The sequence below is a fragment of the Geotrypetes seraphini genome, chromosome 1 (assembly GCF_902459505.1).
Source record: "Geotrypetes seraphini chromosome 1, aGeoSer1.1, whole genome shotgun sequence".
Taxonomy (NCBI): Eukaryota; Metazoa; Chordata; class Amphibia; order Gymnophiona; family Dermophiidae; genus Geotrypetes; species Geotrypetes seraphini.
The window spans coordinates 309,262,530-309,277,839 of NC_047084.1; the positions used below are offsets into that span (position 1 = coordinate 309,262,530).

Below are 15,310 nucleotides of genomic sequence, written 5' to 3' on the forward strand. Positions count from 1 at the left end.
TACTTTGGAAGTTAGTGTGTAAAGTGCCATTTGCACAATTTTCTGTACAAATGTACTGAGGAATTAGAAAACTCAGGGTTAACTTTGTACATTGCCACAAGGTCTCAGCCTCACCAGTTTACTTTAGCAAATTCATCCAGACCTGAATCAAATGACTGAGCCACTATACAAGTGCTTTTAATCAGAAGTTTGTGAAAAGTGCTAAGTGCTAAGAACACTTACAGTGAACTCCAGACATGACATAGTTGTGGTTCTGCCCCTAAACAGCAAGTGGGCCTGCACTGTAGTTTCTTCAGTTCTTCATACTACCTGAAAATTAGGGTTACAAGTAAGTATAGTACTTTATTCTCAAAGTTTAAAAAAATTGTTTTTGTCATATCATTTGTGCATATCATTTCTTACCATCAGATACAATTTGGAGGTGTTGAACAATATAAGGCTTTATCTTAGGCACACAACTTTACACAGGGTTACCATATGTCCGGATACCATATGTCTAGACATGTCCTCCTTTAAAGGCAACTGTCGGGCAACCAGGTGGTTTTGGTGATTTTCACCATTTGTCTGGGTTTCCACCAGATGGGCTGTGCCTGTGTTTGCCTGTACCAAACAGCGGTGTACTTTGAAAGTGCCATCATAATGAAAACAGACTAGCCGACAGCGATTCTGACACACTGCCTACAACTAACCTGGAAGCCTCTCCTCTGCTGCATCCCGCCTCCCTCTGGCAGTCAATTGTTTCTCTACATGGCAGAGGGGAGGTTTCTGGGTTAGTGGCAGGCAGTGTGTGAGAATTTCTGCCGCTGCCAGGGACCCACTGAAGCAAAAGGAGAGTTGTAGGTGGAATGGGATGAGGGAGGGAAGGCGAGATGCTGCACTGGAAGATGGAGAAGAGGAAGAATTGGACATGGTGTGAAGGGGATTAAGGAGGAAGGAAGAGACGGGGAGAGAGAGGGGGAGAAATGTTGGATAGGGTGGTGGAAGGGAGGGAGAGGAGGAGAAATGTTAGGATGGGAGAGGGGAGGGAGAGGGGGAGAAATGTTGGATAGGGTGGTGGAGGGGAGGGAGAGAAACAAAAGATAGTGAGGGGAGGGAAAACAGATTTATGTTTGTATAGTTTATCTTATGTTTTGCTCTTAAATTATAAATTGTATGTCTTTTTATGCTTTTTTATCAATTGTATTTTGCTTAGTAAAACAAGATAAGCGATCAAATCAAATCTTAATAAAAACTTGAAACTTAGATAAGATGGTGAAGGGGAGTTATAGAGGGAGAAACATTAGATAAGATAATAAAAGAGAGGATAGAGAGAGAAACATTTTTTAAAAAATTCTTTATTCATTTTACATCTTACAACAAGTGTATCAGACAATATCAATTAAACTTATACAATATCACTTGATTAACTTTCATATACAACTTAAGTTATAATATTTAAACCCACCCTCCCAATCCCACTATTTCAAAATTAATTACATATATCTCATAACATATTATATAATCTTTTTTGTTTGCCAAAATGTTTAATAACAGATCTGAGATCCCTCCCCCCCCCTCCCTCACTTTACAATTGTACCAATATGGGAAAAATAATATTCACTCATGACAAAATTCAAAGCAGCCTGCTGAGGTTTGCTGGCCAGCTGTAGTGAACCTCGCAGGCCGCTCTCCACCTCGGTAGTATGTTCCCTCTGACGCGATCTGTCCTAAGTGCGCATGCGCGCTTAGGGTTTTATTATAGAGGATGTTTAGCTGAGAAGCTAGACTACCTGTGGATATATGTTTTTTAGATTCACACCAGCTCAAATACATCTAGAATTTCAAACAGTAACTCAATGCTGTATATCAAGCAGCTCAGGAGACAGCTGACAAACAAAATACAAGCAATAAACTCCACTATGATGCACAAGTCAAAAGCCAAGAGCTACAAGATGTGGACAGAGTAGTGATCAAGGCTCTGCAAAGAACCCTATGTGGTAGTGACTCAGTTGCTGCCAGTGTACAAGCTGACACCTGAATGTGGAAAGGGTCCCGAGAAAACTTTACAAAAAAAAATCATCTATTCCCCTTAGGTCAGGGATGTCAAAGTCCCTCCTCAGGTCAGGGATGTCAAAGTCCCTCCTCGAAGGCCACAATCCAATCGGGTTTTCAGGATTTTCCCAATGAATATGCATGAGATCTATTACCATACAATGAAAGCATGCAAATAGATCTCATGCATATTCATTAGGGGAAATCCTGAAAACCCGACTGGATTGCGGCCCTCGAGGAGGGATTCTGACACCCCTGCCTTAGGTCAATCAGCCCAACTGCCACAAACTGAAAATTCTACAACATCCAGGCCAATAGCAGAATACAAACAAAAGTTAAAATATCAAACTTGCTCACAAAATGAACAAGAAAGCTGTGGCTCAGACCACTCTGCAGAATTTTCAGAGTCTGAGGATTCCACATTTCAGATGTAAGGACCCACTAGACAGGGGTGGGCAACTCCGGTCCTTGAGGGCCGGAATCCAGTTGGGTTTTCAGGATTTCCCCAATTAATATGTATGAGATCTATTTGTATGCACTGCTTTCAATGCATATTCTTTGTGGAAATCCTGAAAACCTGGCTGGATTCTGCCCTCGAGGACCGGAATCCAGTCAGGTTTCCCCCAATGAATATGCATTGAAAGCAGTGCATGCACATAGATCTCATGCATATTCATTGGGGAAATCCTGAAAACCTGACTGGATTCTGGCCCTCGAGGACCGGAGTTGCCCACCCCTGGCCTAGATCCTACTGAGTTAGTGAGATGCTTCACACATGGGTCACTAATGAAGACAGTGCCTGAAAGAAATGCTAAAAAACTGACCCTTCTCTCACACAACAGACATATCTCATGTACCTCCTACACATAGTAGGCCAGAAGTAATGCCAAATTTATCTGAATCAACCAAATGAATCTGAACCTCTACCTAAGCTTAGCGGTTCCACAGCAGATAACACTACTTACAAGGGAATAATGGCAGATATAAATGCTGCCCAAGTGGTGTAACTGATGAAAATACAGCCCACAGTAAACGCATGCCTGTTGTTTCAGACCACTCATCTAGCTGATGACTGTTGAGGCAGGTCAGACAGGACTCATAAGCTTGTCACAAAACTTGTTTATGATGAATTGGGTACCCCTTCTCAGCAGGCTATACAAATTTCTGCAAAGAGTGTTGGCTGAATTTCTGCACTTTGGAAAGATTTCAGTGGATACAGAAATCCCTCTCCCTCGCCTATGCTTGTAAGGAAACATTATTAGTGCGCTTATTTTTCTCTACTGTGCTTTTGTTTAAATTTTCTTTATTTTTTAAGATTATCACCAAGAGGTCATGTGGTGCCGTGGAGCAGAGAGGAAGCCGATGGCTCCGCTTCCAACCTTACCCTGCATTAATCAGCTATTTTAACTGCGAAATCTCACTCGCCCCTTTCTCGGACTGGAGGTCCGTTGACTCGGTTTCAGTGGATCGGCGCGGCCACAGAAACCATTTCACGCTGCCTGCCGCCAACCCGGAAGCCTCCCTTGGCCGCTTAGAGAAACAGGAAATTGGCGGAGAGGGGAGGGACGGGACAAGGCAGAGGAGAGGCTTCCGGGACAGCGACGAGCAGCGTGTGAGAGGATCGCCGCTGACCAGAGGCGCCTCGGGAGTCCAGCTCGGTGCTTTCAGAGCACACCGATGCCCCAGGTACAAAAACTTAACGGGCTCACTTAGGGATAGAGAAACTACCGGCATATAATAAAAAAAGCACCAGAAAAAGGCGGACAATCCACTACTCTGTACTCTTTAAAGCAGTGCAGTGCATCCAGTGAGTAAAAGTGAGATCTGATCTTTTTAAAATGGAATGCATCGGATCTGCCCTTTTCTCTATTTACATTTTCAGCATTATATGGATTCCCCCAGGGGAGCTAAACATCTCTAGGCCTACTGTAAGCTCCCTAGTTGTGTTGGGCAAAATATTGTTTGGAGGGGGGGGGGGGGGGGGCTATGGCAACCCATTCTGCTCCTTCCGTTTCCCACTGGGGCAATACCCTCTGCTTTAAGAGGTGCAACCAGGGCTTCTAAATCTACACTCAGGTATCCTGATTACTGCCACCTGGGAAAAGTCTTTATTTTTCCATCTGATCATCTGGTGATTCTGCTTGAAGCTAGTCTCAATTGCAAGTTAGCTTAGACTCCGATGCTCAAAAGGGTTCTCGGCAGCTTTTACCAATTGCTGTAGCAGCCACTGAGAACCCTATGCAAATGCATTACAAGGAGCTCATTAGTATTAAAATGAGCATTCCTTGTGATGCACAAAAGGCAGAATTTTCCTGCAGGTCTGGAGTAGAGAATGACACGGGAACAAATTTTTCCCCATCTCCTGCGGGAACTCATTTTCCCGTCCTGTCCCTGTGAATAATTTTCCTGTCCCTATCCCATTCCTGTAAACTCCACCCTCATCTGTACAAACCTCAAACGCTTTAAAATCATAAGTGTTCGAGGCTTGTGCGGTTAAGGCTGAGCTTATAGGAATGGGACAGGGATGGTGACAAAACTTGCGGGGAGGGGATGGGGAAATTGAATTCTTGTGGGGATGGGGACTGATTTGTCCCCATGTCATTCTCTAGTGTGGAGCTGCCGGTAGCTGTTTGTACGTGTGTTGTGTGTCTAGTGCCTAACATGGGACATAACTCACACAGCACATGCATAACAGCTGTGTATGTATTACATGTTAAAAAGAACACACAAATAAACTTGCTTATGAGCTCCAGGGATCAGGAACTGTACTGCACCAGCCGCTTAACCCTTGTGCACAGGCACCAGGCACAGCTTCTCCCCCTTTTACCAGGCTTCTCAGAACAAATAGCGTGCATATAATTTGCATGCTATTTGTGCTGAGCATAGCTTAGCAAATTGAAATCACTCCCAAACCAGTATTTTTTACCTGGTTGCTGGAGCTTTGTGTATCTTGCTCTCATTGTTTTGGTTTAATTCAGGGTTACTGCCCTATGAATCTTGCTGAATAGAGAAAGGAGGAAAATGGGAGAAGACATGCTACAGTAGAGTATCAGTTAACTGGGACTCTTGCACAACCAGCAAAAAAAAAAAAAATTTCTGGTTTAGAAGAAAAAATTTGTCCCCTGAAGCACCAGCGGCAGCGTCCTGAGCCGCAAATCCTCCTTCCCTCACCCCCAAGGCAGCTGCGAACCCCCATCCCCTCTGAAACAGCAATGTGGCAGCGGTCCTGAGTTGCAAAGTCCTCTTCCCTCCCTCCCAAGCCCCAAAGTGGCAGAAGTAGGCGGTGGTCCTGAGCTGTGAACTCTCTCTCTCTCTTCCTTACCTGAAGCGCAGAAGTCATCAGGAGGCACAGGCTGCTCACGGCCAGCCCTGGCAAAGCTTTTCCTCTAACGTGTCACTTCCCACACTTCAGAGAAAAGGCCCAGCCAGGGCTGGCTGCGAGCAGCCTGTTTTGAGGCTATCTCCTGCTGACCAATGTGCTTCGGGTAAGGAAGAGAGGGAGGGAGTGAGGGGGTTCACGGCTCAGTACCACCGCCTGCTTCTGCAACTTTGTGGCTTGAGGGAGGAGGGTTTTGCGGCTCAGGACCACTGCTGCACTGGTGCTTGGGGGCAAGGGGGGATGGAATTGAGAGTGTGTTAGACAAGGTTTCTAACACACTTGCGGTTAACCAGGAAAACAGTTATCCGGTATCCATCAATACCCATGGATGCTGGATAACTTAGATTCTACTGTATATGCTTATAAAATGAACATTTGAACCTCTGGATTATCCTGGGTTCTGTTTATGGCGACTAAAGTTGTGTGTACAAATTTGGTCAAATTGCACACTTCATTGTTTAAAAAGAAATTTAGCTTCAGTAGTTGGCCACTAACAACCAATTATTGGCATGAATTTATGTGCTAAAACCACTCAACCCAGCGGTATAAATAACTAAATCACAAAAAATACTAGAAACAAGCACTATTTTTTTTCAAATACTAGTAGTGCACATTATTATCATGGAATAGTGCTGAAGAATATTAAGTGTTTTTGAAGAAATTATTTATTTACAGAACTGTTTGCTGAAGGGTTTAAACAATAAGCTTTATAAAAACAAAAAAAGCAACTATAAGCGGGCCAATGATTGGAGCAGGAGTGGTAACACTACGCGGATCATCTCAGTCTGTGATCTAACAGCTGTGCGTAGGCTCCGATTCTGAGGCCCCCAAAAAAGCCTGAAAGTTTAAGGGCTAGTAACACTGATGTGTACTGTTTTGAATAAGTGGTATTGCATATATTTTTTGTGATTTATGAGTTTATGTGCACCATTTTATAGTGCATGTAAATTTTAATGCACTTATCTCAAAAGGGAGCATAGCTATGGGAGAGTCATGGGTGTTTTCTAAAAATTATGTGCACTGTTATAGGTTATGCCCAATCCATGCAGAATTTAGGCATGGGCATTTACACCAGATGTTGGCTTAAATGGTTTGTGTATAATTTTTAATCATGGGGCCTGCCATGATGCATATTCTGTAAACCATGCCTAACCTTAGGCATAGTTTACAGAATAATGCTAAGTGTGTTTTTACTGAATGCTGAAACTTTAGTCCTATGTGCGTAACATTTTTATTGGTGGTACTGGGGTTCCTTTATCATATTATTATAGTAAATCTAAATATTTCATGATGTCCATTGTTTATTTGTGGCTATAAACTGAATGTATGATACTAATAGGTGCCTCAAAGTGAAGAAGTATTATTTCAAGTGCTTATCTAGCTCTCAGCAGGCAGTAAAACAGGAGTGTGAGTTGCAGGTAGTTCATGGTGGCACTAAAGAAAGAAATGGGCATAAAACCCTCTCAAATGCTAACTATAGAAAAACTATGATAAAATCAAATCATTTACCAAACTGTTCAAACATGTTCCTTTTGTCATCATCAAAGCACTTCTCTTGATGATATTTCATTTGGGCCAACAGGTCTTGCATTTCCTTGTTGCAGTGTTTGCATTTTGCCTTACTCATAGGTAGAAGAATTTCATTAAAATATTCCCAAACTGGGCCTCTTTTATGGCTTGCTGCAATTATAGGTTTTCGTCTTGAAGAAGAGAATAATATGATAAACCTCTGGCTATAAAATACACAAAGATACCAAGACTTGTGGAGCATTCTGCTCAAAAAGTTTCACTTTCATTTTTACTGCTTGCCCCACCTTCCTCACACTTAGCTCCTTGTGCAGATATATAAACTTAGCACTTAAGAAGTAAGGGAATGACTCTGTGTACATTGATTTGCAAAGGAACAATGGGGCTAAGGTCTTTTTCCTTTTCATCAATAGCAGATGAATCCAGAGACTAGTGGGATTACGCCCATCAACCAGCAGGTGGAGATAGAGAGCACTGAGTTGTCCTCAGGGATATCTTGGATGCACAGCCTCTAGGCCAACCAGTATTCTCTATCTCCTGCAGGTTGGTAGATGTGTTTTTCACAGCTCCTGGATTCTACGGGTGGATTTCGAGCCAGGCCGGGCTATTTGGAATGGAGGTGTGTGCCAGCTTTGGAGGTATACCTGGATTCCCGCCCCCAGCGTCCCTACTTCACCCTCTTCAGGGTAACATCTTCAGGTCCCTTACCTCATCTGACATGGTGCCTTCTCTTGGTTTCTTCTTTCCCATGTGAGTATGGAGTAGCGGATTTCTACAGCCGCTTGCCCTTTCAGAAGGCTCAGACTTTGCTTCAAGAGACCGGTGTCCCAGCTCCTTCAGTTTGGGTGAGTGTTACATTTGTTTGTTTGTCAGGGACTCACCCTCTTCAGGCTAACACCTGGACACCCCAAGGTCCCTTACCTGAGCTGGCATGCAGCCTTGCTAACGAAGGGTGATACCTGCTCACTCCAGGTCCCTTACCCTATCTACTATGGTGCCTTCTCTGATTCTCCTTTCCCATTAAAAAAAAAAGGAACAGGCACGGTATATGCAGTACCGGTTTTCTCAAGCGGCCGGAGGCTTGTGATCTAGCTCCTTCAGTTTGCCGTTCCTACTTGCTTGCAGGGGAGTATGGTTTCTTCTCCTTTCGGGTGAGGGAGTGAACCCAGCCTTCCAGCAGCATGTTTCCCTATGCCCCTGAGAACTTGGTTCGTGGGGCTTTGCGGTAGCCTTTTTGTTGCCGGGGGGGGGGGGGGGGCGGGCACCGGCGAGAATGGTAGCTGGTGGGTTCCTGCACAGGACAGCTGAGGCCAATTTTTCCTCGGCCGCTCGCCACCATTTTGAGTCAGAGGATCAGCTAAGGCAGTTGGCTTCTGTGAGTGTGCCGCTTATGTGGTTTCATTTGGGAGACAGCTTATTTCGGTGCAGTTTGTTTGGGGGCATACTCGATACGGCAAGGCGGCATTATCGGATGCCCTAGTGAACCGGGGGTTGGTGAAAATTACGGGGGTTGAGTGCGCTTCATGGAGCAACCCCAAGGTTCTCGTCCCAGGCTTGGGGACTCAGTGGGGGAGTTGATTACCCAGTTTACTTTATCCCTGTCTTGGGTACAGGATAGGAGGTAGCTTTATGGATGGGCCATTTGTGTACTGGGGATGTTGTCTGGGCGGGTCGCTGTATCGGTCTGGGAGGGGAGCCGTTTAGGTGGTTCACTGAGGCTAAGAGCCTGTCGGACAGCAGCCTAGTCTACAGCGTGGGCTGACTTCTCCGGCCGCTCTCAATTCCTTTCGGGTTGTTTGAGGTGGTTTGTTGCTGCAGCAGGTTGTGCGCTGTCCTCACCTTTGGGCACTTTACTCGAAGTGCCGTTGGGCCGGAGATTGGTTTGGACAAGTTACTGGAGGGAAGTCCATAGGCTGTTATTGAGGCTCTGGCTTGGGGAAATTAGGTTTGTGTTTACTTTTACTATCTCTAGCCCTTCACGCTTTGGCTTATACTCTTACCTTGATTCTCCTAAACACGGTTAGGTGTGGGTGGCTATCCTGTGCATGGGGCTGTTCCCTTAGAGCCTTCAGTGCAATCTTTCTTGGATTCTACAGGGGACGAGCAGGGCTAGCGCTGGATGTGGTTTTCACGCCTTCTCAGTTTCAACATAAGACCCTCTAACTACATGGTATTTTTAGGCTGCATGAGGGGGGTGGTTCCTCCTCCTGCATTAAGTTGACATTTTTATGTCACAGGGTGACATCGCTTTTGAGGGTCAGGTCTTATGGCCTTTCTGTTAGGTTTCTGTGTTCACGGTTGGTGGCTTGTATGTGCTAGGCCATCCTTATAGACTAGCCTGTGTAGACTCTGGGACTTGTGGTTCATGTCAAGGCTGTAGATGCCTCTTTCAGCTTCCTTGGCGAGCCGACAGTGAGTTTTTAGGGGGTTCGGTCGCCTTACTCTTTCATCGCAAATTGTTTCCTCGTATCTTTTGGCAGTTCCCTAGGTGTCAGGGTGATCTTATAGAGGGCTCTGTACTGGCTTCTCTTCCCTCTCATGGACATTGGCTAGTGTCTTCAGCTGGTTGGGTCCTGGCTAGCAGAAGGTTCAGACATGTTAGTTGGGTTATTTTCTCCTCTTGGGGTTTTTTGCCTCAGGTTCTATCCTTTTCTGGGTGAAGGCTTTCTCTTCTATCCTTTGGACAGTTCTTTGTGCGCCCTGGTAGCCAGGAGGAGGGCTTTGAGTTTTCTTCTCTTCTCTCTCTTTGTTAGGTCAGTGTCTTCGTTTCATGCTGGCTAGCACCAGGTTCATTCAGGTGCTTTCATGTTATTCCTTATGGGTGGGTGGGTGGGTGGGTGTTGGCCCTTCTTCCCTTCGGGCTTCAGATAGGACTAGGTATTTTGGATCTCTGTGTTAAGTAAAGCCTTTCAGGGAGTGCATTCCAGAGTGTGTGGGCTATTCCAGAGAAGACTAACTGGCGGGTATCATATCGTGTCTATAGCCTGTAATATCAGCATTTTCCAAATGGATATATCAATTTGTGCAGATAAATACAAACAGGAGTAGGAGCAGTGCTGCTGCTTACCCCAGTCCTTGGAGGGAGATTTTAGGACATCTTGGCTTTCTAATCATCCTAGCCTCATATAGTCTGTTATCCAAAGTTCTGATTATTTTTTTTTTATATTCTTTATTCCTTTTTGAAATTTCAATTGTGCACAACAAATGATGCATTTACATAAATTATCATTATTACAGCACAATATACTTAGGGCTCCTTTTATCAAGCCGCGCTAGTGGTTTAACGCGCGTAATAGTGCGCGCTAAACCGCTGGATGCACTAGCTGCTACCGCCTCTCGTGAGCAGGCGGTAGTTTTTGGCCAGCGCGGGGGTTAACGCGTGATGAAAAGTCACGCGCGTTAAGCCCGCTAGCGCGGCTTGATGAAAGGAGCCCTTAATAAAAGAAAGATTAGACTTATTTTCTCCCATCCCCTTCCAATTTAAAAACATCTCATAAAAATACTTATAATCAACCCTTCTTTACTTGTTAACAGATGCCAAAACATACCCCCCACCCCGGATGCTATATCTTAAAAATGGAAAAGTTTATGGCCATTCAGAAGGGTTATTATAAAACATTTATGGGTAGAATCAAACAAGCATGGCCAAAAAATGTCCCTATTGGAACTAGGTAGCATAGCAAATCTGAGGAAACCCTGGCAAAGTCTACCCATGCTCCATAGCAGTGGTCTCAAATACAGAATGACAAGGTGACAAAATTCATCACCGTCCCCGTCCCCGCGGATAACCGTGGGAAACCATCTTCATGTCATTCTTTAAGGAGAGAGGAAAGAATCAGAGTATAATTGGGCACAACCACTGACCCGCAAGCTTTGTTTTGAAGAATGCTGGTGTAGAAGGACCGAGGTTGAAATAGACACTAGAAAATGACATGGGATTATTTCCCGCAGTTATCCATGGGGACGGGAACGGTGATGAATTTTGTCACCATGTCATTCTCTAGTCTCAAATTCAAACCCTTTTCAGGGCCACATTTTGGATTTGTAGGTACTTGGAGGACCGCAGAAAAAATAGTTAATGTCTTATTAAAGAAATGACAATTTTGCATGAGGTAAAACTCTTTATAGTTTATAAATCTTTCTTTTAACTGTTAAAGGAAAGATTTATAAATTTTAAAGAGTTTTACCTCAAGCAAAATGGTCATTTCTTTAATCAAGTTTCAAGTTTATTATGAAATTTGATTAATCACTTATTCCAAATTCTAAGCGATGAGCAAATCGATAAAATTACAAAATTAGGGGAGACAAACATAACTAACAAAAAAGACTAAATCTACGAAACATAATAAAAACCAACTTTGCAAACATAATAAAACACAAGGAAAGAATAGGAAAGAAATACAATCTGATTAATAAAAAGAAAGATAATTAAGGTCAAAAACAATAGGAAGGGGAATGACAAAAACTCTCAAAAGATATAAAGATAAAAAGAAACTCCTAAGCAATTCATTTAGTCATTAAATGCATCTTTAAAAAGAAAGCTTTTGAGTTTGCTCTTAAATTTTTCCAAATTTTTTTCCTCTCTTAAGTAAATTGGAAGGGAATTCCATGTTTGAGGAACTGTAACGGAAAAGATGGATTGCCGTCATGTGTTAATAATTTTAAGGGAGGGAATGATTAATAAGCGTTGGTCATTCGACCTCAATAATCTAGATGAAGTATAAGGAATCAGTGCTTTGTAAATAAAAGCTGGGGTTTTTAGATATCAGAGTTTAAAGGTGAGCAAACTTAATTTGTACATTATACGATGTGCGACAGGATGCCAGTGTGCTTTTTTAAGTAAAGGAGTCACATGATCAAATTTCTTGGCTTTCGTAATAACTTTAATTGAAGCATTCTGGATGATCTGCAAACGCCTGATTTCCCTTTGAGCCATTCCCTTAAATAGGGCATTACAGTAGTCGATTTTTGAGATAACCAAAGAATGAATTAATATATTCAGAGACTTTACACATAAGAATTTTGATACTGAATGAATTTGGTGGAGACTATAAAAAGTTGATTTAACAACGTGACTAATATGGTCATGGTAGGTTAATTTATCATCAAAGAATCCCTAGAATCCTAATTCTATTTATCAACTTCAGGATGATACCTTTAATAGAAATTGGAAAGATAAGTTTATAACTATCTTTCCAGGGGAAAAACATAATGTTTGTTTTATTAATGTTTAGGGCTAATCTGTTGGTATCAAGCCATTGATGTATTTGTTCAAGTTTCTCATTAATTGCTGATGTTTCAGAAGAGCTATTGGGATCCAGCGGATGTAAAAAGCTGGATATCATCCGCATAAGCAAATATGGTAAAACCAATAGATTGACAAAGAGTCATGAGAGGTGCAAGAAAAATATTACGGTAAACAAAAGAGGGGAAAGAATGGAACCCTGCGGAATACCATATGATGCTGAGAAACTTTCAGAAGTGGTATTGTTAAAAGACACAGTTGATGAACGATTATCAAAATAAGATTTAAACCAAAGAAGGACCTGGTCTGTAATACCTATGGATTGAAGTCTATCTATTAAAAGATTGTGGTCAATTGTATCAAATGCTGATGAAAGATCAATTGAAATCAGAAGAGCAGATGTATGATGATCCAAGTAGTAAAGTATGGAAGTTGACATGCCAATCAGTGAATGTTCAGTAGAGTGATATTGTCTAAAACCTGTTTGATTTGGGTGTAAAATATTCATTTTTTCTATAAATTCTGATACTTGTTTAAATACTATCTTCTCAGTCAATTTTGCTAAGTAAGGGATATTTGCAATTGGCCTATAGTTGGATTTTTCTTCAGAACTGATTTTTTGATTTTTAATAATAGGACAAATGACTGTTTTCTTCCATGCTATAGGCATAATGCTTTGTTGGAGACTTTCATTAATTAAAGCAAGTATGGAAGGACCAAAAGTTGCAAAATACCGCTTAAGAATAAAGGGAGGAATTGATTCTGCTTGAGTACCTTTGATATTGATAGTTTTAATAAGGGATTCAAGCTCTCTAAGATTGGGGAGATTAAATTGTCTTGGTTCCATCTGATCCTGAACAGGAATAAGATGTTGATTCATGGTTAAGTTTTTCCTGATATTGTTAACCTTGTCTATAAAGTAAGTTGCAATTTCTTGAGCTGTAGGCAGAGAATTAGAAGTTTGACTTTGTTTTTTAGATGTAGAAGTAACCGACTTTAAAATAGCATAAAGCATAGAAACATTTTTGGCTTTCAGAATTTGACTTAAATAATATTTCATTTTCTTGCCTCTTCCCTCGAGTGGCATCCCTCCTTCCCACCCCCAACCCAATATGCTCTCTCCCCATGCACCATCTCGCCCTCCCCTCCAATGTGTAGCACCTTTCCTTTCCCTCCCTTTCTGCCAGGTGCAGCAGTACCCCTTCTCCCTTCCCTTCCTCTGTGTACTTCTACACCTGGGTCACCCCTCCCCGAAGGCCTGGCCTCCCAAAGGCCTGCATGTTTCCCCCCTTCTTTTCAGCGTCCTTCAGATTCCCCCTGGCCTCCCGCTTTTACCTTCCGATAATTACCGCAGCCTGCATAGAGAAGATCGCCAGTGCTATTTCGGTACTTGCAGACTGCCATCGGCCTCCACAGCAAGTTCCCTCTGCCATTGTCCCGCCCCTCTTCTGAGGACGATGGCAGCCTGCAAGGATCGCTACAGCACCGGCGATCTTCTCTGCAGGCTGCGGTAATTATCGGAAGGTAAGAGCGGGAGGCCAGGGGGGAAGCCAGAAGATGCTGCAAAGAACGGGCAGCACTAGACCACAGGCTGTAAAATAGTACCTGGTGGGTGTTTGAGACTGCTGCTCTATAGGATCTATATTTAGAGCCCCACACCTCAAGCGCCTGCTCTCAAATTGAGAAAACGCATGCTTCTTTCTAGTAACTGAAACATCTTCCTAAAATACAGGTGACAAGATGACAGAAATGGACACAGATACATCACGGAACAAAGACAAGCACGACAGTAGCATAGAGCAGAGGAAGGAGCGTGAAAAGAAGAAAAGATCACGGGTAAAACAGTTGCTATCTGATGTAGCCAAACAGGTGGACTTCTGGTTTGGGGATGTTAACCTCCACAAGGACAGATTTCTCCGAGAGCAAATTGAGAAGAGTAGAGATGGATGTAAGTTGCTTTATAGTCATGAAACAAAAGTGTACTTTCTAAATGCATTTTGTGCGTAAGCCCAAGTACAGCATTTAAAAGCATGTTTGGTGAGTGAGCGATATTGCATATTCCTCAGAAAAACATTGACTATTGTGGTAGACACATTTAAAAGCAGTTTTTCTTTATCGTCCCTCCAGACCGGCACAGACGGATGGGTATATGCTCCTCTGGCAGCAGGTGGAGACTGAGAAAACACTAAAGCCCGGATTCTGTATAGTACGTCCGTCCCGGGCGTCTATACAGAATCGGAACAAAGTAAACCCGCCCAAAGTAAACCCGATTCTATAACCGACATCCATGTTGCAGACGCCGGTTACAGAATAGGGTTTTTGTTTAGAGTTTAGACATGGCCGCTATACTTTATCGTGGCAAGGGATTTCCCTGCCGCGATTAGTATAGCGGCCACAACTATGGCCGCCAGTCTCCCCAACCCCCCCCCTGATGTTCGCAGCAGGAGGGTGCCCAACCCCTCCTGCTGAAAGAACCCCCCCCCAAAGATCGCCGGCAGGAGGGTACCCAACCCCTCCTACCGGACCCCCCCATGACCCCCCAAACAAAAAGGATCCTGTGGGTTGGGCAGGGGAGGGGCAGGCCCGCCTCATTTGGACAGAGGCGGGCCTGCTGGTTGGATGGTGCGAAGACCCGTCCGGCCAACTTGGCAGTAAGCTTGAGGGGGGTTCCGGGGTGGGATCCTGCAGGATGGGTTGGGCACTCTCCTGCCAGCGATCTTTGAGGGGGCATTGAGGGGTCCAGCAGGAGGGGTTGGGCACCCTCCTGCCGGCGATCTTTGGGGAGGCCGTTGGGGGGTCCGGGGAGGGCGGTTAGGGCATTTTGTTTGGGGGGGTTGTTGGGGGGGTGTGGCAGGAGGGGTTGGGTAACCTCCTGCCGGCGATCTTCGGGGAGGCCGTTAGGGGGGCCCGGGGGGGCGGTTAGGCATTTTGTTTGGGGGGGGGTTGTTAGGGGGGTCTGGCAGGAGGGGTTGGGTACCCTCCTGCCGGTGATCTTTGGTGAGGCAGGTTTTTTCGGCAGGAGGGGTTAGTCACCCTCCTGCCCCGAACATCGGGGGGGGGGGGTGTTGGGGAGACTGGCGGCTGTAGCTGCGGCCACTATACTAATCGCTGCAGTGAGATCCTTTGCC

The 15,310-nt window shown here is 44.1% G+C and overlaps 2 protein-coding genes across 9 annotated transcripts in view; one reads left to right on the plus strand and one right to left on the minus strand.

Moving 5' to 3' along the window:
• The window catches only part of ZGRF1 (zinc finger GRF-type containing 1), a 57,335-nt gene extending 53,735 nt beyond the window's left edge, over nucleotides 1–3,600 (minus strand). Inside the window, exons 1-2 of one of the 6 annotated variants that reach the window (XM_033955670.1) lie at nucleotides 3,457–3,588; nucleotides 223–309 (exon numbers count right to left, since the gene is read on the minus strand). In XM_033955670.1, the coding sequence (XP_033811561.1) occupies nucleotides 223–243 (21 nt within the window). In that variant the 5' untranslated portion in view covers nucleotides 244–309; nucleotides 3,457–3,588. Of the gene's footprint in view, nucleotides 1–222; nucleotides 310–2,996; nucleotides 3,357–3,415 lie in introns of those variants that run through there. The other 5 variants (XM_033955660.1, XM_033955689.1, XM_033955680.1 and 2 more) reach the window with 5 other exon arrangements.
• LARP7 (La ribonucleoprotein 7, transcriptional regulator) overlaps nucleotides 3,257–15,310 on the plus strand; it is a 95,242-nt gene continuing 83,188 nt past the window's right edge. The window contains exons 1-2 of one of the 3 annotated variants that reach the window (XM_033955739.1): nucleotides 3,257–3,275; nucleotides 13,915–14,130. In XM_033955739.1, coding sequence (XP_033811630.1) covers nucleotides 13,923–14,130 — 208 coding nt within the window. In that variant the 5' untranslated portion in view covers nucleotides 3,257–3,275; nucleotides 13,915–13,922. Of the gene's footprint in view, nucleotides 3,276–3,574; nucleotides 3,718–3,818; nucleotides 3,839–13,914; nucleotides 14,131–15,310 lie in introns of those variants that run through there. The other 2 variants (XM_033955721.1, XM_033955730.1) reach the window with 2 other exon arrangements.